We start from the raw sequence: 23,200 nt of genomic DNA on the forward strand, positions 1-23,200 counted from the left end.
CGCTTGTGTCTCGCTACAGGCGACTCTGCATCACTGTACGTGCAAAGGTCCCAGCTTCATTTCAGTGCAGCGGGTTGTTTTTTTTGTGTGTTTTTTTCCCCCCCTGTTGTATGGCTTCACATTCACAACTATGCAAGATTACACACAAAGGTTCTGAACACCATCGCTTTTCATTTCACTTGTTTGCCTTTTTTATGTATTTATTAAGTTATTTATTTATTTATTATTAATCATGCGGTGCAATAGAGGATAAATTAGTGTGCATCTGTAACCTATTTGATTTGTTTTACAGCTAACTAAATGGACTCTTTGCTCAGCTCGACTACTTCCTGAATTTAACACCACTCCTTTGTTTCCTGTCTTTCATGATTGGATAAACTGATTAATCCAGGCGTGTCTGACCATTGTCGTCGTCATGGTTACTGAGGTCAGGCACACCTGGATGAATCAGCTCGTCCACTCATGAAAGACAGGAAATGTAGTGGATTAGTGCAAAGAGCCCATTTGAAATGTTTTCAAATGAGTTGGGTGGGGGGGGGTTAAAATGGTGAAACATAATTTTGAGAAGACTCGGTTCCCCCGACTTAGGAATGTGCATCCTATCATGAAGATAAAACTTTTGGGGGGCTTTTAGGTACTTAAATGTTCTACTATCAGGGTCTGCGAAGCATACGATGCCTATATGAGGCGATGTGTGCGTGTTTGTCACATCACATTTTATTAAGATAAATTTAAAAAGAAAGATTGTTTCATAGTTGTGAAAGTATTATCACCTTCTATCAGGTAAAAATGATTAGTTTTTTGAGGGTGGGGGGCAGTCATGCTTTTCTACTGTGGTAGTTAGCTTAAAAATAAGTACTAGCTGTAGAAACTGTGCTAAAGTAGCTTTTGGTTTCTTGTGGCATTTTGATTGTGAATAGCTTTTTTTTGTGTAAACTCATCAGTTTCCTCAATATTGGCAGAGTTTACGTCTGGATTGCTCATTCCAAGGCTAGTAGATGTTCTCTATAAATATCCCGAATGTACGATGAGAGAAGAAAAAATACAATACAGGTGTTTTTGTAGGAGTCTGTGCAACGTGTTGTCCTAAAGTAGAAGCACAATGATAGATGGTACACGTGTCTGTTGCACACGATTACATCTTGCCAAAGTGGCGGCCGGTTTATTCGTTCACATGCAAAGAAATAAAATCATTTTGTCCAAGTCCATTTTCATGGAAGGGTTCAGGTGAGAGCTTATCTAATCAAACAGCCTCCTGCAGTGTTACTTATGGAGAAGCAAGTTTAGCTGGTGTCGCCATCACCAGGGACGTTGAACGTATGCGCACCGCACAGTTATCCAGGAACCAACCTGTCTTCGGGGAGAATTCCCCAAACTCACACCAAATGTCTCAGTGGAAACCGGACACAAGCATGTGTTGTGTATCGCTGGTTTCCTTATGTACTGTCTCTACAATAGTGTCAAATCATTCTGGGAAGAGTTGAATATTTTTCACAAATGGCTCAACCGTGGCCAGTGTTAGAAATTGTGTTATTTTTCTTACAATACCTCCTGAAAATAAAAGTCTATTTATCTGCAAAGATTTACAATGATGTAGAGAAGTCGTGACACGTTGAATAATGTAAAATATACGGAAACGGTTCACTTGGATTTTAAAACAAGAGTATGTATGTCAGCATTGTTTTATATACAGTCCTTCCCTTTTGTTACACAGTATTGTTTGTTGTGACTGCAATGGAGAAAAAAATATATATAATAAAGAATTATGAATTAATTTTTCCAAATGTGTCTATTTTCATTTTCTTGGAACCAAACAAACAACTTACAAATCCCAGTGTTTATTCACATGCAAACATAAAAATCATTACAAGAATCTCTTACAGACCTGCAAATTCCTTCCAACGCACCAAGAAAAAATAAATAAATGTAAATGAATGTGTGAACATGCAGCATAAGAAAAGACACAACAGAATAAACGAAAGGGCAGACACACATTCAAAACTATTGTTTTACCAACGAATCCATCCCATCTTACCAAAACCAGGATGAGGTTCATCCAGTAACTTGAGGATGGTAAATGTAACCAGAAGCCTAATTTGATGTGTCTGACTCTGCTTAAAGGATTTCACAAATATGATATTCAACTTAAAGAGGAAGTCAACACAAAACTTTTCTTCATAGTAAAATGTTCTATGCAGCACGTGGAGAATCAACAATAAAATACAACAGCCGAGTTTCAGGAAACAGGTGAGCCATGATTGATCGTTACCTGAGCAACCGTGATGTCATTTTCAGTCAACAGCAAGTGACAAAATGGTTGCCCCGAGATGGACAAAATATGGGTAACTTTTGCTGCTTAAGTCATATTGCACAAACTCAATATTAATCACAATACTACGTTTAGACCACGGTACTGTCCATCCATGATCTTTACATCCATTATCTGATTATAAAGGAAAATTCTGTGTTGACTTCCCCTTTAACTCTTTTACTGCCAAACTATCAAAAAAAAACAACTTTGATATGACAAATGCTTTCATCATTCACAAAAAGAGATACAATGCTTCCATCTGCTGCCCATAGTTAGTGTGTGTTTTTGATTCCACAACACATTGACCAGGCAGCACTGCACTTAGACGTTGCACTGAGAAAAAAAATAAATAAAAAACTTAGTTGACGTCATTTACCGTTTATGGCGGCATACGTCATGATTTTACTGATCGTTATTAAACGTTTTTGGCAGTCAAAGAGTTAAAAAGCATTGAAAACAAAGCCACTGTGACACAAGGAAATATTACTTTTTTTTTCCCTGCTAAATGTACTTTGGTAACCAGTGTCGATTACAACCTTAATTAACCCTGAGAAACTAGTTGAGTAGAGTTTTGCATAGAAAATAAAAATCACTCAAATCACCAGTTTGTCCTGTTGGTGCTACTTCTGCGTACCGCTTTTCTATTGTGCAAAATCGCCTAACGCGTGCCACGGTTATTTCATTATTGTATGACTGCAGTGTGCAACTCATCAAATACTATCAAGCTACTCGGCAATACATCAACACATTGTGCAAATAAGATATTGAATTGACCCCCTCTGCTGGCTAAAAGTAGTATGACAGACACAAACGTAAGATGGAAACAGAGTGAAAGAAAAAAAAATATTTGCAGTGGATTAATAAACAAAACAAATGTTTCTTTAGATGATTGATCATCACATCATCCATGCCATTTTGTGTATTTTAGTCACACCCTACATCTTGGAAGCCTGTTTGGCAAGATCTTTTTTTTTTCTTCCTTTTTTCACAAGGGTAGGGAATAATTACGGTAATTAGGTTGTATTAAAAGCAGAAGAAAGCACACAGAGCTGGATTTGGACTATGAAGACTGACTGGTTTAAAAGTGGCTTCTACAGCAGAGTCAAATGATCTGCCGACAGAGGTGGAACTCCTTCTTGTAACAGGTCTCCTCAATCAAGATTTTCAAGTAACAATGTACAACTCCAGAAAAAACTTCGAGGTGCCACATGATCTAAAAACATTCGCTTGTCCCACCTCAGTGGGTAACGTCAAGTGCATGAGCAGGCAGAGCTTGAGGGAGTTTACTCCAGGAGGGATTCCTCTTCATCGGGATCAACTTGAAGTCTTTGGAAGTCTTGGGGAGCAGATCCCCGAAACAAGCGGGCACTTAGCTTGAACAGAACTGTATGGGGGGAAAAAATGCATGGCATTTCACTTTCTGTGCTTTGCAAAGTATCTCATTAGCATGCTCGTAGCATACGGAGATCACTAACCACGCTAGTGATGAGAAAATGAAACTTAATGAACAATTTACACTTTTTTTTTTTACCTCTAAATCTCCACTGTATCATTAAACCACGAGCACCATTGAGAGGAGTAAAAAAAAAATAAAATAAATAAAAAAAAAAAAAATTATATATATATATATATATATATATATATATATATATATATATATATATATATATATATATATTGTAAGTGGTTCATGAAGCTTCATTTTCCCACCACAACCCATACCTACTAGGGATGTAACGGTATCCAAACATCACGATACGATAATTATCACGATATTGTGGGGGCGTTGGCGATATTTAAAAAGATTACAATATTGTAAAAAATGAGATCTCATACTAAAAATAAAGCACAATATTGTGCTTTTGTACATAACAGCAATGCATATAAACCACCTACAATCTCTAATAACAATATTGAGGCACTTACTTGCTAATGCAAGCACACATTGATCACTTCACAAGCAAATTAAGTTCCTCTTTATCTAACAATTAGTATAGATTTTAAACATAGAAGGCCAAAACATACCTAATCAAAATTAAATTGCACTAATAAACTAGCCACTAGGGGGTGCTAGAACTGCACAAATGGAAATCAACCTAACTTTTTTAACAAATGTGTTCCTATTAAATATTGTGAACATGACGACGACGATATTGTGGCAGTTTTAATATCGCAATATCACAGAATTGCCCTTTCGTGACATCCCTCACACCTACCAGGTAACGTAACCAGCACGATTAAGATACCCATGGCCAGACCGACGATCACCAGCATATCCTGGTTGCATTCAGCCGCGAGCATACACCGAGCGTTGGCCAGGGTACCGTTGTTGGGCTGCGGGGGCACAGCTAGCAGGTGGCACATGAGCGGGTAAAGGTCCACGCTCTGCAAACTCTTCAGTCGGTAGCCACTGCGGAAGCTGGGCCCCCAAGCCGCCATGAAGGGGTGCATGCTGGGTAAGGAGTTGTCATAGCCGTGGTCACCCACTGAGGGAAGGAACAAAGAGGTGAAGCTTAGCCGAGTCGAGGTTCTCACCTCGCGATTGGAATCGTGCCGTACGTCTCGGCAGTTTGTTCCCCCGCCGTATTATAGTCCATCCCTCGTCAGCAATCAGTATGATGGGCTGGACGCGATTGTTGTTGCGGTAGTGCAAACTATCTGGGATGGCCTTCTTTAAATAGGCGGTCATGTTGGGGTGGCACTTCTTAAGCAAGGCAAAGACAGCCTCGGGCTCTAGAACAACAAGAACAAGATACGGTCATGCCAGCAACAAGTCGCAACGCTTTGCTTGGTGGCGTCGAACGCGCCAATTGGCTCCTTAACTGTTGTTTGGGATGAGGGCTGCGACAGGCGTGAGGTCCACCAGCGTGTAGTTGTCGGGGTGCAAGCAATCATCCAATCGGATGAGGCGATCGGCCGAGCACTGAGCCATGCCGTGGTCGCTGGTCAACAGGATGTTAACGCGACCCCACAGCCCGGTCCGATTCAGTTCGGACATCAGCAGGCCGATGTCGTCATCAACCTGAGTGGGAGAAGTACCACACAATTTGATTCCATGTGAGAAATATTGACGTATCCATGCCATTATAATCACATGATCTAGACAAGGGTTCTGCAACCTGCGGTCCTGCAGCCACATATGGCTTTTGTCCCTCTCCAGTGGATTTCTTAAAAAAATAAATAAAAAAATAAAAAAAATAAAAAATAAAAATAAAAAAAAGAAATTATTATGATTTTTTGAACATATCTATTTATATTTTTTTAGACAAAATATTCTTCAAATAAATTAATGATTAAATTAAAAAATGAATTAAATATAAAAACAATAGTCAAAGATTTTAACTAATTCAAACCCCAAAACATACATGTAAAAATATTTAATACTTTGTCCTTCACTCCCAAATATGTTTACACATTTTTTTTATGTTTTTTTTTTTTTTTGATGCAGCTTATACCATGAATAGGTGGCTTAAAGCAATGGTAGTTATTTAAAAAACGACCAGCAGGTGGCAGCAGAGTATAAGAGAGCAGCATGGGCCATGTTGCAACAAGTTTTTTTTGTCAGTGGTTGCACCAGGAATGTGAATTTTTTTATTACATTTATCTATAATCTAATGCTAATTGCTGCAATACAGAAACAGATGCATATAAACTTTTTTTTCCTGATGATCTTTTGGTAGGTTCCATGTTTTTATAGCAATAGAACAGAATATTCTGTGGGGCTTGCAATATCAGTCAAAATCCAGTAAAACAGCCGGGAGCGAAGGGGGTTGCTTCATGCAAATGGCTGGAAGTGAATTAAGTTGGGTTGGCTGGGAGTTAAGAAGTTAAGTTAAGTTAAGTTAAGTTAAGTTAAGTTAAGTTAAGTTAAGTTAAGTTAAGACGAAAGGTAGACGAAAAAGTTTTGTTTTTGAATACCTAAAATGTCCAAAAAATTACAAAAATGGAAAATTACCATAACATGTCCATGAAATTTCCAAAAATGTCAGAGAATTGAATTTAAAAAAAAAAAAGTCAGAAAGAAAATGCTCAAAAAGTAACCATAAAATGCCCGAAAAACAAAAATAAATCCCCCAAATTACCATAAAATGTGCACAAAATTACCAAAAATGGAAAAATGTCAGAACATTGATAGCGAAAAGGCTGTTTTGCGGCTCCAGGCAGATTTTTGGTAATTTATGTGGCCTCACATGGCTCTAAAGACAGGAAAGGCTGCCGGCCCCTGATCTAGACTGTTATCTAAAAGACATACGAGTTCCTCAATCGAATTTCTATGATGACGTGAGCAAATTAAGAAAGGCACCTACTTCCTTCAGTACTTTTCCAATGGCCGAAGTATTTTCAGGTCCAAATAGGTGTCCTGATCGGTCTGGCTCTTCCCAATAGATAGCTGCAAACATCGCTCCTTCCTCCTGGAATGAGACAAGTCCGACAGATTAAGTGGAACTTCCGTGCCACTTTCCTTACAGCAGAGTAACATGTCGCTAGCCTACCTCCTCACTTCCCAGCAACCAGTTTGTCACGTTGCCCAAACGCTCCCGGAAGGTCACATCAGGGCTGTAAGGAAGGAAGTGTGTGGGCGTTTGGTTGTGGATAGCCACCTCAGAACCAGGCCACATGGCAACCCCCGTCTTGTAGCCTGCCTGATGCGCGGAGAGCCAGATAGGCGTCGCCTCGTTCCACCACATTGGGTCGCTGCTGTTGCTCACGTGGAAGTGCTTGCGGCTGATGGGGTCGTACATCGAGCCGGCCAGGATACCGTGAGACTCTGCGTAGAGTCCCGTCACCTGGGAGGGGTTTGGGGGCAGCACAACAATTACTTTTGAACTCACTCACTCTCAAGGTATTGTTTGTTTGGGGGTTTAATGATGCCAAAACTGTGGGTGAATATGGAGAAAGAATTAATGCTGAACTAGGGCCGAGTTTGACAAAAGCATTAGCAGCCACCAACTGGTACAAGACATGTCAGCACAAAGGTGACTGCTGCCTGTTGCTAGCATAAATGCTATCCTTGTGAGATATGATATGATGCCTATGTCACATGGCAATTCTAGAACCTGTGCTTTCAGTAAATGATGGAACTTCCCACTCTCATAGCCAACATGTTATGTGATTATTTCCCACAACAGGAAGTTGTTAAGATATACACAGCGTCGTTTGGCACATTAGTCGTTTTTCTCTAATTATGCTTTTATGATCGTGAGAAGCCAAAATCAAAATCACAATTACATTTCCGTTAGTTGCTCAACCCTACTTTATGATGCACTGAAAGCAGCAATCAAGTCTTTAAATATGTAAAATTATAAACTGAAGATGTATCACAATACTCTCTTAATTGAAAGTGTACAAAAATATGTTTGTCAGAGAGATCAAGTGGAAGCTGTAGTTATGGCAATGATTTTGGCCATGATAGCATAAACCACTGCATATTTCATAGCATTGGCTTTTTCTTATATATATTATTGATTATTTTAGCCCACAACAATCATGAAAAATGCCCACAAAATCCTGGAGGGACTGGCTAGGACTGTCTACAAATTACCTATAGATGACGTTATGTGCCACAAATCACCATATATTTCCAGTATTTATTTATTTAATTAATTTATTATTATTATGATTGCTGTAGTAACGTAGAACATACATCACCACTACACATTTAATGAATAATAATAATAATAATAATAATAATTATTATTATTATTATTATTATTATTATTATTATGGAGTGAGGGATTTGTGCGACTGACATAAATGAAATGAAAACACCATTTTATAGCTAGGACATAATTTGAATTCCTTGTAGTAGTAGTAATAATAATAATAATAATAATAATAATAATAATAATAATAATAATAATAATAATAAATTAAAAAACTAGTTACTTTGCCTGGTAATGAGTTAGTTTAATTATGAAGTAATCCAATTATTACTAACGCATGTAGTTACTTTTTTCAGCAAGTAATGAGTAACTATAACTAATTAGTTTTTCAAAGTAACGTTCCCAACACTGTTCGAGGGACCCAAAAATGTGTATTTAAAAAAAAAAAAAAAAAAAAAAGTCAATCTTCCAAATGTCCCCTTTAACGTTTCTGCACTTGCAACCTGTACACTTTAGAACATTTTACTGGGTTTTACAGCCCTTAATAGTTTTGTTCCACCTTAATTATCAGACCTTGTTTTACCATGTGAGCCTTTTGCGGTGCCCTCCTTCTGTCCTTTTAATATTTCGTAGATAGAGAAATGAGAACCAAAACCTGCAGTGAGGCAGCTGCCCGTTATATATAGCATATACAGCCCATGTCTGTGAAACTGCCTTCCTGAGGACCTGAGAGCTGCTCAGAATGTTCATATTTTTAAACGCGAGGCATACATTTTTGTAGACTGGCTTGTAATGAATTTATCATTTTAATTCATACATGTTTTTTTCTTTGATAAACTTATACCAATTATTCATTTATTCACTCACATGCAATGTTTGTTGTATTTGTTTAGTCTGTGCTTACTTTCACACCATCACTACACTTTTATTTGTTATTATGTTATTCATATTAAGATTAGCTCACCAGGCTGTAGTGGTTAGGAAAGGTCTTCGTGATGAACACGTTGGTGAGCTGCTCCACCAGGACCCCTTGGCTGTACAGGAGCGTCAGGTTGGGCATTGGGTAACTCTGGAGGTAGTCAGCTCTGAAGCCATCAAACGATACAAGCAGCAACGGCGGAGGACGCTGCTGGCATGCAGTGTTTCCAGTAACCAGAGCCCAAAGACCATGCAGGAGGCCCAACTGGACAAATATTCTTGTTGGGAACATGCTGAAAACAGAAAGACATCTACTGTTGACAACGGCGTTCCATTGCTACGGCTGGAATGTATAGTAAAGCACAAAAAAAGGAGAATATGTCTTCTTCAAACGGCAAAGAACAAGTTCCCAAGAAAAAATGTGATTTGATGGAATCTTCCAATAAAAACGGGAGATTAAATTTGAGTAAATTCCATTAGAGAACAAATAGCGATAGCGTGACTTGGCTGACTTCCTTTAGACTGCAGGCTCTCATCCAACTTGACTGAAATGATCAGTTTTGGCTACGTCTAATATTAATCTTCCCGAGCATTATTTACGCCATTTAAACAAACATCACTTCTTTTGACTACAAATGAACGTATCCAGGTCTCGATCAACCGGCTGAAAGGTGCAAGCCCCAAGACAGACTGACTGCCTTTAGTTGGAGCATGTCATTTAAACAACCTTACTATCGATATTAGCGATGACACGTGAGTTGTTTACATTTGAGTCTATTTGCTGACGTACTTCACAAGTTTACCTTGCAAACCCGTTCGGCAGTCCTCCGCAAAGACGCGCTCAATAGTCTGCTCTTGATGTTTGTCTTATCATCCAACTACGACTGAGGGGGTTTCCTGAAATGATACAAGCAAACAATCACGTCAATTGTTTCCGGTGCCACCTTTCAGAATAAATAGCTACCGTTGTTTTTGTTTTTTTTGTTTTTTTCAACTATACTCGCAAGTTCAGATTTGCGCCGAAGATTGTTGACAATCAAGACGAGACAATACATTATTACATTATTGGAATGATAACTGAAGCCAAAATGGGCAAAACCAAACGACTTTTCAATGCACTTGCGCCGTTCATGAGCCACAGACATATAGAGAGACCCAAGTGCAGGAGTAGATGTACGTCGACATCGTCGCCATATTGGATGTGGAACAGCTAAGTGATCAGTGAAGGCACCTCCTTCATTTGCTTACTTTTCTAAGCGTTTTACACCTCAAGCCAAATTTTGTGGGATTTAATTAAATTGAACAATGTCTTAATCGGGCGCACAAATATATTAAACAACAAGAATAATATTAATCAAAAATTATTTATTTATTATCATTATCATTATTATTATTAGTAGTAGTAGTAGTAGTTGTAGTAGTAGTAGTAGTAGTAGAAGAAGAAGAATTTAAGGACTGTTTTATTTTTATTTGTTTTTTTATTTTTATTTTTTTTATAGTGGAGCAATTCAATTTGGTTCAATTAAATGGGATTACAGTTCAGCTCTCTATATAAAGCTGAGTTTGGTTCTTGGGCTCTGGGTGAGGAGTGGAACCGTCACTTGCCTTCGGTGCCGGTTGGCGTGGGTTCGCCTGGGAGACCATGTAAGTTTGTGTTTGTGTGAGTGAGTGGGGAAAAAATAATAATAAAACAACAAGTGTCGTGGGGGTGCAGGGTGCTGGAGCCTATCCCAGCTGGCTTCGGGCAGTACACCCTGAACTGGTTGAGACGAACAACCATCCACACTCACAAGCACACTTAGAGACAACTCGGAGAGCCCAATTAAAGAATTCCACTGCAAACGTTTTATTTCAGGCTCCGTATTCAAGGTAAGCCTGTCGCGCTTCTTCGGGGTTTTTAACAGCAGAGTAGAATTAATCGTGTTTGTCATTATTACTTGTATTTAGAACGCTTTGCCTGACACAACCTGTAAAAAGTTGCTGGACCGACATTACTTGTAAGGCCAGCCTACTTAGCTAATTGGATATTAGCTGTGTAGCACTTAGTTCAGGCAAACTCAATTATTTTTCCAATCTGTTGTAGCCAATTTAGCTTACATGTGTGCTGCATTTGTGTGTGGGATGTATGTGTGAGTATTTGATGATCGAGGCACTTGGGTTGCTAGGGTTACCTGCACAGCTGTCGGGTGTAAAGTCATCAACCAGTCATCATAGAAAAGGAGGACACACTTTTAAAAAACAAAAAAAAAAAAAAACAAGTAGCCACATAGTTGAGTGTGTGCGTGTATGTGGCTGTCTGAATGAGTGTTAAGCACTTTTTGTCTTTTTTGTTTTTTTTGTATGAGCTGTGTTTTAGTCATTTGACACCCACCCTTTAGTTGGTGTTTGTTAAAGCTTTTTACAACTGACAAATTAAACTGTTAAACACACCTTATTGGCGGACCATGTTTTTTGCATTGCACAAGGCTTTGGAAATCTCTTCCAAACCCTACATGGCAGTTTGGCAATGGATTGCCGCTACAAGCGCTAATCTCGTTGATTATTGCATAATCGAGTGTAAATAAATTAAATTAAATTAAAATAAAAGACAGATCTGCTTGAATTGCATTATGTGAATTAATTGTGAATGTCGTTTTGCTCGTATAGATTCACTGAAGAGGCAGATGGGGACGGAGGCATTGGACACGAGTAGGCTACACCTGCTGCTGTTGTGCAAAAGTGGCACCGTTAGGCCTACATGGCAATAAGGGTCGCACTACAGAAGTCCGTCAGACTGAGGAGGCTCAAGTTTTAAATAATGAAGGTTTCAGTTATCATTATTTATTTAAAAAATAAATTGAAATCCAGCCAAGTTTTTATTAGTCAGCCTAGCTGTTTCTCCTCATGTCTGTAAATAAAGCAGGACCTGTTAATATAGGCATATTTGAAGCATTAATAGTGTCACCCAGATAGCAAAAGCTGTTAAATCAATGTTGAATCAATGTGGGGAAGGTTGATTTTACATTGATTCCACATTGATCCAACATCCTTTGTTATTTGGGGAAGGAAAACATAACATTGATTCAACGTTGCTCCAATAATAATAATAATAATAATAATAATCGAAATAATATGTGGATTTTTGTACGGATTTCAACATTGTCGTTCTATGGCTGCTTTCCCCCGACTGCTCACGGCCACATCACATTGGCAAAGCGTGCAGAAATCGTGAAACAAGTCTCGACTGCATTTGGCAAGGAAGTTGGTCGCGGGGTGTTCTGGAGCCTATCTCAGCTGGCTTTGGGCAGGAGGCGGGGTACACCCTGGACTGGTCGCCAGCCAATCGCAGGGCACACAGAGACAAACAACCATCCACACTCAGACGCACGCCGAGGGACAATTCGGAGAGCCCAATTAACCTGCCATGCATGTCTTTGGAATGTGGGAGAAGACCCACGCAAGCACGGGAAGAACAAACAAACTCCACCCAGGAAGGCCGGAGCCTGGACTCAAACCCGAGTCTTCAGAACTGGGAGGCGACAGTGCTAACCAGTTATCCACCGTGCCTCTTTCATCCCTTCAATATTGAACGATGTCCAGCGTTTTGGCATTTTCGCTAGTGCTGCTTTTTTTTTGCTTGTATAGCGGGCTACAGTCAAAGAACACGGGGAGGAGATGATGTAATCAGAAATCCACACATGGAGCTTTGTTTACATTTATTGAACCAATGATATACAAGATTTTTTTTCACTGACACACTGCTGAAAATTAGGACTGCCCCCCCTAAAATTCGGACGTCTCGCCACCCTAGCCTGCTATCTGGGATGCAACTAGCGTTGATTGAGTCCTGCAGGAACGCTAGAGCTTGGTGGATGTCTGTCGGAACTTCTTGAGGCAAAACAGGCCCAGGCACTGTGACCTGAAACGCCGATCGAAAAAGGCGTAGAGGAAGGGGTTGAGGCAGCTGTTGACAGATGCCAGGGTGAAGACATACGGGAATGTTAGACTCATGAAGTGCTCAAAAGCGCAGGAAAACGGGAGCAGGTCCAGGTCATAGAGGGCTCCTATGACTCGGTACACATAGTAGGGCATGCAGCAGGCGGTGAAGACCACCACCACAATGGTGATAATCCTCAAGAGTCTCCACTTGCGTTTGTCCCCCTTGTGCCGGATGTTGAAGTGGCGCATGACGGTATAGCCAATCAACCCGTAGCACACCATCATGACCAGGAAGGGGAGCAGGAAGCCCACGGTGCTCAACATCAAGCTAAACCCTGCGTACCACAGCCTCATCTGCTGAAAACTGCTCGCCACCAGGCTGTAGTCCGGGATGCACAAAGTTTGGTTGCTTGCGGGGTGTTGCCAAGTGGTGAAGAACACGAAGTTAGGCAGAGACAGGAGGCCCGAGAGCGTCCAGGCGGCGGCAAGGGAGGCGCGTGTGTGACGGCGAGTGCGCGGGCGGGTACTGGACGGCGAGCGCACGATAGCCCGGTAGCGGTCGAAGCTCATGCAGGTGAGGAGGAAGGCGCTGGTAAGCACGCTGAAGGGAAACATGAAGTTGGTCATCTTGCACATGAACAACCCCAAGCGCCATTGACCACCCATGATGAAGTACGCCACCAACACGGGCATGATGATGATGTAGGCCAGGTCAGCCAGGGCCAGGTTGCCAATATAAATGGTGGCCGCCCGCCACTTTGCCCTCGCCCGCCACACGGTCAAAAGGACCACGCTGTTGCCAGACAGGCCCAAGATGAAGATGAGTATGAAGGTTACTTGGACGAACGGCGGGGTCGCCATCCAATCGTCGGAATAATCGCATGTGGTGTTGTTCTCCATCTCGTAGTCGTCGTCGTGACGGCTCTCGGCTCTCTGTGGCTTTTCTCTTTTAGGCTCGGGGTTGCGTGGGTTGCTGCTCATGTGATATGAGACAAGCCTCTGAGCGCCTTTCGCAACACCACTTCCCCATTCCTAGTGGAAACACATTCACTCATTTGTAAAATACTGATTTGATTTGGTTTGCAGAATTACGCATGACAAAACATCCTCGACCAATGCAACCACACCTGTATGAAATAAAATAAAACAGCTTTGTGACTTTGCTCTCAATGTTATGACTTTATTTCTGTCGTATTACTTTTTCTCATAATTATTTTTTTTTTGTCTTGTGTCTTGCAATATTACTTTATTTTGGTATAATTTAGGACTTTTTTTCTGATGTTTATTCTATTTATTTATCTATTTATTAATTAAATATGTATTTATTCACTCGCCGACTTTTTGTTATTAACTCTTTGACTGCCAAAAACGTTTAATGATGTATGCTAAAATCCTAATAAATGCTGCCATAAACATTAATTGATGTTTACTAAGGTTGTTGTTTTTTTTGTTTTTTTTTCTCAATGGGCAGTGCAACGTCTTGTGCAGCACTGCCTGCTCAATGGGTTGTGGAATCAAAAACACCCACTAGCTATGGCCAGCAGATGGCAGCATTGTATCTTTTTTTCAATGGGCTCACGGTATATGAAATTACAATGAAACATGACTGATATGTTGAAATTGAACGCTTTCAACTTTGTTCTCTTAATATTAACTCATAATATTATAACTTTATTTTTGTAGTATTGATTTTCCTCCTTATCTAATATTACATTTTCTCATAAATGTGGGAATTATTTATTTATTTTTAGTCTCATACTTACGACTTTATACTTTGTAGTATTAATTTTTAGTGCAAGTTTGTATGTGTGCATGTGCGTGCGTGCGTGCGTTTGTGCTGCCTCCTATATAGTCCAATACAGGAGTGGCAGATTCTATTGCATAATTGTTGCAAATGAAGTCACTTCCCTGTGTTTTTGTGAATACCAGCTGCAGCCTTCTTCTCAGCTTGCATGATGATTAGGCTAGGTTCAAACTATGCCCCCCTTAATCTCATTCGCTGCCAGCCATTTTCACAGATGCAATCTCATTCGCTCCCAGCTGTTTTACTGGATTTTGACTGATTTTCCAAGGCCCACAGAATATTGTGTTCTATTGAAATAAACGCATGGAACCTATCAAAAGAAAGATTAAAGTCTCTTCTTTCAACAGGAAAAAAAAAAAAGAAGTATATTTCTGTCTGTTTCCGTTTTGCAATTAGCATTAGAAGAGACTAAGTTTCATCAGTTTTCACAAATCTATTTAAACTTGTAATTGAGCTTTTTTCTACATGGCCCTAGTTGATCTCCTTTGCTCTGCTGGCACCTGCTGGCCGTTTGTGTAATAACTATAATTTCTGCAACCGTGCTTTGCAGTTGAGAGGCTGCATCAAAGCCTTATGTTTGTTCTAGCATAACAAAAAACAAAACGTATAAAAACTTGAGTGAAAAATGGGCCATTCCTGCACCCCCGGCGCCAATTCTTTTTGTGGTTTCATTTTGTTTTGACATTTTATGATTGCTACATTTTGTGTTAAAAAGTAGATATCAGGTCTTTATCTTAAACCTGAAAATCTAATGTCTACCCCCAGCCTGGTCATTTGAAAAGGAAGCTATAAATAAGGTCAGAATTGATCAGTTTGTTTTGGTGACCAAAACCACAAGTCAAGGCTGATTCATTACAGCTTGCCGTTGTGGTGTCCATTTCGTCACTTTTAGTTTCAAGTATTTTTCTTATCTGCTAATCATTTCCATTTCTTAGTAATGACAGGAAAATGTGTCAAAGCATCAGTTCCTTGAAGGTTTAGTTAGAATGCTTGAAAGATTCAGCACAATTTCCTCTAAATAAATGTGACTCACAATTAAAAGTTCTTTTTCTTTCTTTATTGGAAGGCATTTCACGACAGAATCTGGCAAGCCTGGGACAGGACCAAAACAAATATGAATGTTCTACTGGAGAAAACTTGCATCTTTTACCAGCGTTGGGCCAATTGGGGGCAAACTTTTAACTAAATTTAAGTTAGTGTAGTAAATGCATGTGGATAGCATTCATCTTGGTCATTTCTTTTCCAGGGCACTGACTCAATACTAACTGGACTTCTCCGTTTTTCTTGGAAGATGTCATCAGTTCATGCAACAAGGCTTGGTTAGGACAGACCAGCCTGCTCTGGTGAGGCTGAGTATTCTTCATTAATGGCTGTACTTTGACTTATTTTGAGGGAAAACTTAATTGACACTGTTACTGTATATTAACTCTACACTGACTACACCCTAAAAACGGATTGGTCAAATTTACCCCCTCAAAAAACTTTAAATTTGTCCAATCTAGCTGGTAGTTATGTGTCCGACAGATCCTTTGATTAAAACAACCGCTCTAGAACGGTAGGGATTTTCAAACAATTATTTATTTATTTATCTATCTATCTGCTAAAATCAGCTACATTCTTAGTTTAAACAGAAGATTCACTTGTATCCTTGAAATGAAATTATTAATACATATAAAATAGTCAGAATATAGCTTAGTTTGTCAAGTTTTCGAAAAATCTGACAAAATAACTGACCATTATTTAAAGAGGGTGACAATATTATTGTTACATTAATAGCAATACGCGTTGGTTCACTATTTTGCAAGTGAACTAGTGACAATAAATGAAAATATATATATGTAAAATTACCACAGGGTTCACAAGTCGATCTGTTGTTGTTGTTGTTGTTGTTTGTTGCTACATATTGACATTTCCCCAACCTCTCTCGAAAACTTCGACTATAATTAAAACAACTATACACAAGTCCGTCTTATCAACCAAGCGATTCTGCACACATACACCCATATATTTGTCCACTACATTGACACGATGCACGGCTTGTACATGCGTATTATTAATATTACTGGCAACTTTATTCTATGGTAGGACAAAATGATGCATATAACTGCATTGGGGGTATGAACTACGAAGGGGAATTTAGCAAGTTAGCGGGCCTTACTTCCCCGTTCTGGAGCGGGGTTCGGAGAAGACTACCACGCGCCTTCAACTCCAATCTGAAGGCACACGCTCATCTGAAAGGTCAGGATCCAAATCTGGCTTTTACTCGTCCTCCTCCAAATCGGTGTAATTGTCGAAACGATCGGTCCTCCTCCCGGTTTCCCGGTAGTCGTCCTCGCTTGACGCGGCCGGCGGAGCGTCGCTCACCCACTAAACATTGGACGTCCTGTGGACGTGCAGATCATGTCTGTATTACGTCGGTTGGTCGAAGACCAGTGCTGGACTACTAAGCGACGTGCAAATTAAGTCCATTTTTGGACGTCTAATTATGACCCCATTTGGACCATACGTGACTTTTTTGGACGTCACAAATATCAATGTTATTGTTATCAATATTATTTAATCAATTTAGTATTATTTTTTCTGTGATAAAACTAATGTATTGCTATTTATTTATTTTTTTAAATTATATATCTAATGCAGGTATTCACATAAGAACATGACAAAGCTTTTAGGTGCTTCCGGGTGGTGGAGTGGTTACGTCACTTGCCTTCAATGCAGGTGGTGTGGGGTTCGCTTCCCCGTCAGGGAGATGATGTTTGTGTCACACACATGAAGTCAGGCAATAAATTAGCCTTCAAGAACAATCTAAAATCATTTTTATTTTAATGATCTAATTTGGACTTACATTAGTCCTCATTTGGATGTCCTGAAAACGTAAATACGAAACGTCCAAAAGACGTAAATACGGAACGTCCAGAAGACGTTGAAAAAAAGACGTCATCTGGCGTCACAGTCTGCACCTTCAGCGGACCGAGATTGGACGTACAAGAATTACCTTAAAAAGACGTCCTTTCAACGTGTCTTTGCACAGTGGGCAACGGCTGCTTATTTGACGCGTTTCTTCGACGTGAAACTTGATCGCCGCCATCATCATTTGATAAAGATGCTTTTTCAGCCGAAAATAACTCATCTACTGTTAACTATTTTGTTTTTCTGTCCCACGCTCGAACTATTCCACCCGGCCAACGCATACACTTCCTGTTTTGTTTTCTTCTACAACATGATCTTTACGTGATCGTGGCTGTCTTTTATAGTTTTTGCCACCCGCTGGCTGTAGTTAACATCGCAGTCAAGCCTGATCCTTCACTCAGAAACTGTGTCAGACCCTCCTTTTACACTCTTGCATAAAAAGCCTTATGACGTATATAAACGTCATGTGTATTGAGAGAGTTAATGGACCCGGGGTAGAATTTGCAAACAAATACACACTTGTGGAGCGGAGACGCACAAGCAGCATTTTTGTGTGTGACTATGACAGATATGACAGCAAAGGGAGAGAAGGAGCCAGACATCAAACTGTTCGTCAAGGTGGGATTGTTGATAAGTGTGGTGTGCAACACTGCAAATAAAAAGCTAATGTAGGCTCTGTACAGGACATGTTTTTGTTGTGTTGATTTCCCCTCGGGTGAACATGACACCAACATGCATGGACAATCACTTTTTATCCCTCTCACTGAATTATTAGCGGAGTACTTGAAATGGCCTTGGCTTTTGCAAATTAAGATTTCGCAAGTGTTTCTTTTTCAATTCCAAACCCACAAATAGAGATGTTTGGCTCTTTACCACAAATGAAAAATGATTAGACAGCATCAGACCTGCATCACATTGACCCTTGTTTCTTTCAAGAGATCATTTATTTTTGATAATAAATTAGGACAAGATAAGAAAATGGCAACATACGGAGCCCCCAAGGTGACGTGGTAGAAAAAAATAATAATAATAACTTTGCGTTCCCTTGCAAACATCTTTGCGTTCCTCGCAATCTTTGCGAGAGAACGCAAAGTTTTGTTTTGTTTGTTTTTTTCGCCTACCATGTCACCTTAGCTGCGCCGTAAACACTTCCGGGTCATCTTCCATGTGAACAAAAGCGACGAGGACGGAACGTTTGTAACGTAGCATCAAGCTACATAAGGGGGCAAAGTATTATATACATAGTTGATAGCAGTAAAATGCAGTTCTGTTAAATACTACTGCAAACTACAAACAATGAGTGACAATAATTATCACTATTAAGCCAGACATTCTGATACAGTTCTTGAACTGGATCTTATTTGATTATGTAACTAATGGTGTGGATATATAACAGCAGTTCATATTTTGAGTGAAAATTGAAGAAGCAACAGATGTTGTGAGGTTATGGAAAAAGTAGCAAATTGTCATTAATAGAAAACCACAAGAAAAAGTGGTAGCTCCCAATGAGCATTCAGCCAAATAATGGAAGCAATGTGGATTATTCATGCTGGGTTTAGGCTCATATTATGTGTCCCGTTGCAGTAGTCTGTGCGACAACCGTTTGTATCAGTGAAAAGAAGACACTGCCTGAATTTTGTTTGTACCAGTAACTGTAAAGTTCCAATTGTGTGTGCGCAGGCTGGCAGCGATGGGGAGAGCATTGGAAATTGTCCATTCTCACAACGTCTTTTCATGGTCCTACGGCTGAAAGGTGTGGTTTTCAATGTCACCACAGTTGACCTCAAAAGGTAGTAAGTAGTCATGATGACACACTATCAATCTATTGCAGCACTGAAAAATATCTTCATTGTTAATGTCTCCTGAATTTTAAAGATTAAGTCTAAGGGCTCTACTAGTCTACACAGTATATTTGTAGATGGTGCTGCTGCGCTTGAGCGTAAAAACTTGCACATCTTGATTGTGGTGTTAGTGCAAGCCTTTGTCACACCGCGGTGAGGTTGTCCTGTCTGGGTTTTTTTTCTTGTCATATCCTGTTTTATTTTTGAAGATCTTGACTCTCCTCTCATTTCAGGTCACTTGACCTTCCTCATGTGGTGTCAGTGTCAACACTGATTCCTGATTGTGTCCATCTGTTTTTCATTACCCTCATGTGTTAAAGTAATAAATGTTTTGAGATTGAACCTGGGAGCAGGGAAGGTGTCGGTGCAAGTCTTATTGGAGCTCAGTGAAGCGCTTGATACAGTTGATGATAATTAGGGCTGTCAAATTTAAAGCGTTAACTCTGGAGATTAATTTATATTCATTAAAGCGTTATTTTTATTTTATTTTTTTAACTCAGTTAACTCACTGTGCAGCCATACTTGGAAGAGTCAGTGATGGGAAGATGAATAAACTTGGACTATATGTAGTTTTACTTCCTGATTTACTTGCTTGCTGCTTCTTGGAGAACTTTTAAAGTTATTTAGCCACAGGTGCTTCTACTTACAGGTAAACGAGCTCATAGAAGCACTTGTGGCTAAAGTCAAACTGTTTCAGGGTTTGCTCTCGAAGGACCTTGATTCCCCAAAACTGCCTATTAGTTGTATGCTTTTGGTGCATCTTCTCAGAGCAAAATTCCCTGCTCAAGTTACCTCTACGGGGCCACACCAATGCTCATGAGCAGAACTAAACCTGTAAGCGAGAAGTTCTGAGAATCGGTGGTCTGTTTTGACTTTACTGAAGTAAATATCTGTTACAAGTTTAGAAGGAAAATGTAGAAGCAGAAGTAGAAAATTAATCGCGATTAATTACAGAAAAATGTGCGATTAATTAGTGTAATAGTGTAATAATCATGCTGTCTAATCAGCATCTTGATATGCCACACCTGTGAGGTGGGCGATTATGCTTACTAAAACAGATTTACACAGATTTGTGAGCAATATTTGAGGGAAATGGCCTTTTTTGTATGTAGAAAATGTTTTACATCCTTGAGTCCAGCACCAAAAAAAAAAAAAAAAAAAAAAAAAAGGGAGCAAAAATAATATTTTTGCTCTCTCTCTCTCTCTCTCTCTCTCTCTCTCTCTCTCTCTCTCTCTCTCTCTCTCTCTCTCTCTCTCTCTCTCTCTCTCGTATATACATTTGTATTTTCATGCACATACACACACAAAATATGTATCTGGTCACAAAATTCCATAATAGAACTTAATGTATTTACAACAATAAACAATATGCCTCACAATTAACAACACAGTGTAAAGGAAGTTTCTCTTTTCTGATTAGGAAACCAGCCGACCTTCATAACCTGGCCCCAGGGACACATCCACCGTTCCTCACATTCCACAGGGAGGTGCTGACTGATGTCAATAAAATAGAGGAGTACTTGGAGGAAATGCTGGCTCCACCCAAGTAGGCCTGCACACACAGTGGTCATATTCCAAGTTCTAATCTAGGTAAAAAAGAAAAGTCTCAAGTCATACCGACCTGCTTTTCAGGTATCCCAAACTTGCAGTGAAGAACCATCAATCCAACACAGCGGGAAACGATGTATTTGCCAGGTTCTCGGCTTACATTAAAAACACAAGCCCTGCTAAGAATAAGGGTAAGTCGAAGCAATGAATTCTGTAAGCATTGATAATCCCTCTGTTTCTATTATCTTCTTCAACTTGGAGCATGTGTTATTTTTTTTTAGCATTAGAGCAGAGTCTCAACAAGGCTCTGGTGAAACTGGACGAGTATCTGTTGAGCCCGCTGCCCGATGAGGTTCACCTTGTTGATGGAGAATCTGCACGCAAATACCTGGACGGTGATGAGCTGACGCTGGCTGACTGCAACCTCCTTCCCAAACTTCATGTTGTCAAGGTAATTAGTAGTGACGCGCCTACCTTGGTTGCCGCATTCATTATTGACCATGTGCTTCTCCAATTAATTTACAGGTGGTGGCGAAGAAATACCGCAATTATAACATCCCCTCCCAATACAGAGGTGTGTGGCGTTATCTTGACAACGCCTACAGCAGAGATGAATTCACCAACACGTGTGTAGCTGATGTGGAGATCGAGCTAGCTTATAAGGATGTTGCTAAAACACTTGGGAAATGAACTGCAAAATCCCAGTCTTGCTTTTTTAATTCATAAAACGATTAATTGTGCATCTAACATGATTCCTTGTTGCACTTACCGTAACTCTGCTGCTTCTGAAAACAGACGTGCACGTCTGATACATGTTATTTCATGGAAATGCTTGTAATTTGTTATGAATCTTTTTTCAATGGTTAAATGGTTTGTGCTATAAGAGCGTTTTCACGTCACGTCATTCGGCGCGTCATTAACCCGGAAGTAGCCATTTTGGAGATACTCCGTTGTCCACATTCCGAGTCCGCACCACAACAGAGAACTTTGTTGAGGACAATGGTGAACCTTTGTCCATCAGATGTTGATTTTGATTAAAGTGTATTCCATATTCACTTTGCAAATAAAATACCATTAATCATTAATAGATGGCAATTATTTTGTTTAGTAACTAAAACATATATAAAAAAAAAAAAAACAGATTAAATGCTAAATGCATCAAGCTTGATTAGGGTGTTTCTGTGTTAATATTAGCAACTATCCGGTCTATACCTAGTGAGCTGTTTTCAGTAAAGGCAATGACACAAGTTTGTTACAATTCAACAATCAGAATGAAAACATAATAGTAATACAATAGCGGTCTCTAGTGGTGAGAACATCCATTCATTTTGTTGCATATACTTGCCTGGACTGCAAATATGTAGCCTCAAGATATTTCTAAAAGATTTGCTATTTATAGTAATCATTGTTACTATATGGTTATGGAAGACAACATACAGAATGTCACTCAGCAGCTCACACATTTATTCAAGAAAGCCATTATAAATACAACAGTGTATATAAGAGTGTATTATAAATTATGCTATGGCATAACAAACGTTTCTTCAAACTATTGAAAAAATAAATATATACATAAATTAATTCAACATAATTTCAAACCACAAGTAAACCGTCTGAAGTGCAAAACTTCACACAGTTGACTGAAATACTTTAGAGGTTTCTTTCCTTTTTTAATCCAGACTATGGTACGTTGATGACTTGGTAATGTGTCTCCCTCACTCATCCACACACCATTTGGTTGTAAGCTTCCAAACCTTTGTACGATTGAAGGTATTCTGCTGTGTACAGGCTCGGCGAGAAAATCAGGTAGTTAGTTCACAATGTCGGGGCATGTAATTGAAGGAAGAATCGCCGGGTCGTCGTGGATCCAAGAAGAGGTGGCCAACTCATACGGATCTGTACCGCTGATAAGACGTATTTTTTTCCAAATCGCGGGCTTTTTCCTGTTGCCAAGTCCGTCCCTATATGCCTTAGCATCTTTGGTGGGCTTTGCCGAGCTTTTGAAGTTGTTTTGACATCGATAACGACTCGTCAAACAATTCTCATTGTAATTCTCCATTAGCTTGCGTTAGCTTGTTTACGTCAATATCTCCAATATGGCTGCGCATCCGGGTTACTGCTGAGTTCGTGACGTCAGTGAAAATGCTCTATATCATTCAGCGTGACCCAGCAGATGCTATAAGCTGCATGCTGGAATTTAATGCAGAGAGTAATGAACAAGTATGGCGTATTTATTTGCGGAGCACAACAAACACGTCTGCACTCAACAGCCTACAGGCTCAAAGAAAAAGGAAGATAAAAGAACAAAGGAGGATAAAAGAAAAGTGTTCGAGCGCCTCATAGAGGC

General features: G+C 39.7%; 3 protein-coding genes across 11 annotated transcripts; 1 reads left to right on the top strand and 2 right to left on the bottom strand.

Moving 5' to 3' along the window:
- Positions 1–1,822: 1,822 nt before the first annotated feature.
- On the bottom strand, positions 1,823–9,755 carry enpp4 (ectonucleotide pyrophosphatase/phosphodiesterase 4). Of its 2 annotated transcripts, none has more exons than XM_077512462.1 (8): positions 9,636–9,755; positions 8,879–9,125; positions 6,805–7,098; positions 6,619–6,723; positions 5,135–5,333; positions 4,871–5,044; positions 4,528–4,797; positions 1,823–3,695 (listed from the first exon to the last, which is right to left on the bottom strand). In XM_077512462.1, the coding sequence occupies exons 2-8, from the start codon at positions 9,122–9,124 to the stop codon at positions 3,595–3,597; spliced, it is 1,389 nt and encodes a 462-aa protein (XP_077368588.1). In that variant the 5' UTR covers position 9,125; positions 9,636–9,755; the 3' UTR covers positions 1,823–3,594. The 2 variants fall into 2 exon arrangements, with proteins under 2 accessions (XP_077368588.1, XP_077368589.1); XM_077512463.1 differs by having other exon boundaries at positions 9,623–9,739.
- Positions 9,756–10,426: 671 nt separating this feature from the next.
- LOC144013506 (chloride intracellular channel protein 5-like) lies at positions 10,427–21,593 on the top strand. Of its 5 annotated transcripts, XM_077512471.1 has the most exons (7): positions 10,427–10,476; positions 15,801–15,897; positions 19,145–19,254; positions 20,726–20,851; positions 20,938–21,044; positions 21,135–21,304; positions 21,379–21,593. In XM_077512471.1, the coding sequence occupies exons 2-7, from the start codon at positions 15,859–15,861 to the stop codon at positions 21,541–21,543; spliced, it is 717 nt and encodes a 238-aa protein (XP_077368597.1). In that variant the 5' UTR covers positions 10,427–10,476; positions 15,801–15,858; the 3' UTR covers positions 21,544–21,593. The 5 variants fall into 5 exon arrangements, with proteins under 5 accessions (XP_077368597.1, XP_077368598.1, XP_077368595.1 ...); XM_077512472.1 differs by lacking the exons at positions 10,427–10,476; positions 15,801–15,897 and adding an exon at positions 16,560–16,792; XM_077512469.1 differs by lacking the exons at positions 10,427–10,476; positions 15,801–15,897 and adding an exon at positions 16,560–16,792 and having other exon boundaries at positions 19,145–19,217.
- On the bottom strand, positions 12,511–17,789 carry LOC144013505 (apelin receptor B-like). Of its 4 annotated transcripts, none has more exons than XM_077512466.1 (3): positions 17,550–17,789; positions 16,713–16,937; positions 12,511–13,782 (listed from the first exon to the last, which is right to left on the bottom strand). In XM_077512466.1, exon 3 carries the CDS (start codon positions 13,729–13,731, stop codon positions 12,670–12,672), a length of 1,062 nt encoding a protein of 353 aa, XP_077368592.1. In that variant the 5' UTR covers positions 13,732–13,782; positions 16,713–16,937; positions 17,550–17,789; the 3' UTR covers positions 12,511–12,669. The 4 variants fall into 4 exon arrangements, with proteins under 4 accessions (XP_077368592.1, XP_077368591.1, XP_077368590.1 ...); XM_077512465.1 differs by having other exon boundaries at positions 17,262–17,789; XM_077512464.1 differs by lacking the exon at positions 16,713–16,937.
- Positions 21,594–23,200: the final 1,607 nt, after the last annotated feature.

Source organism: Festucalex cinctus, chromosome 2 (assembly GCF_051991245.1).
Source record: "Festucalex cinctus isolate MCC-2025b chromosome 2, RoL_Fcin_1.0, whole genome shotgun sequence".
NCBI lineage: Eukaryota > Metazoa > Chordata > Actinopteri > Syngnathiformes > Syngnathidae > Festucalex > Festucalex cinctus.

Coding starts and splice junctions, on each gene's coding strand:
- enpp4 (XM_077512462.1), bottom strand. CDS start 9,124: ATGTTCCCAACAAGAATATTTGTCCAGTTGGGCCTCCTGCATGGTCTT. Junction 7,099..8,878: donor TTCCTAACCACTACAGCCTG/GTGAGCTAATCT, acceptor AACCCCTCCCAG/GTGACGGGACTCTACGCAGA. Junction 5,334..6,618: donor TTGGAAAAGTACTGAAGGAA/GTAGGTGCCTTT, acceptor TCTCCCACTCAG/GTTGATGACGACATCGGCCT.
- LOC144013505 (XM_077512464.1), bottom strand. CDS start 17,684: ATGAGTTATTTTCGGCTGAAAAAGCATCTTTATCAAATGATGATGGCG. Junction 13,783..17,549: donor TGAAAGGACGTCTTTTTAAG/GTAATTCTTGTA, acceptor TGTTTCCACTAG/GAATGGGGAAGTGGTGTTGC.
- LOC144013506 (XM_077512468.1), top strand. CDS start 17,911: ATGACGTATATAAACGTCATGTGTATTGAGAGAGTTAATGGACCCGGG. Junction 19,218..20,725: donor CATGGTCCTACGGCTGAAAG/GTGTGGTTTTCA, acceptor TTTTCTGATTAG/GAAACCAGCCGACCTTCATA. Junction 20,852..20,937: donor GAAATGCTGGCTCCACCCAA/GTAGGCCTGCAC, acceptor CCTGCTTTTCAG/GTATCCCAAACTTGCAGTGA.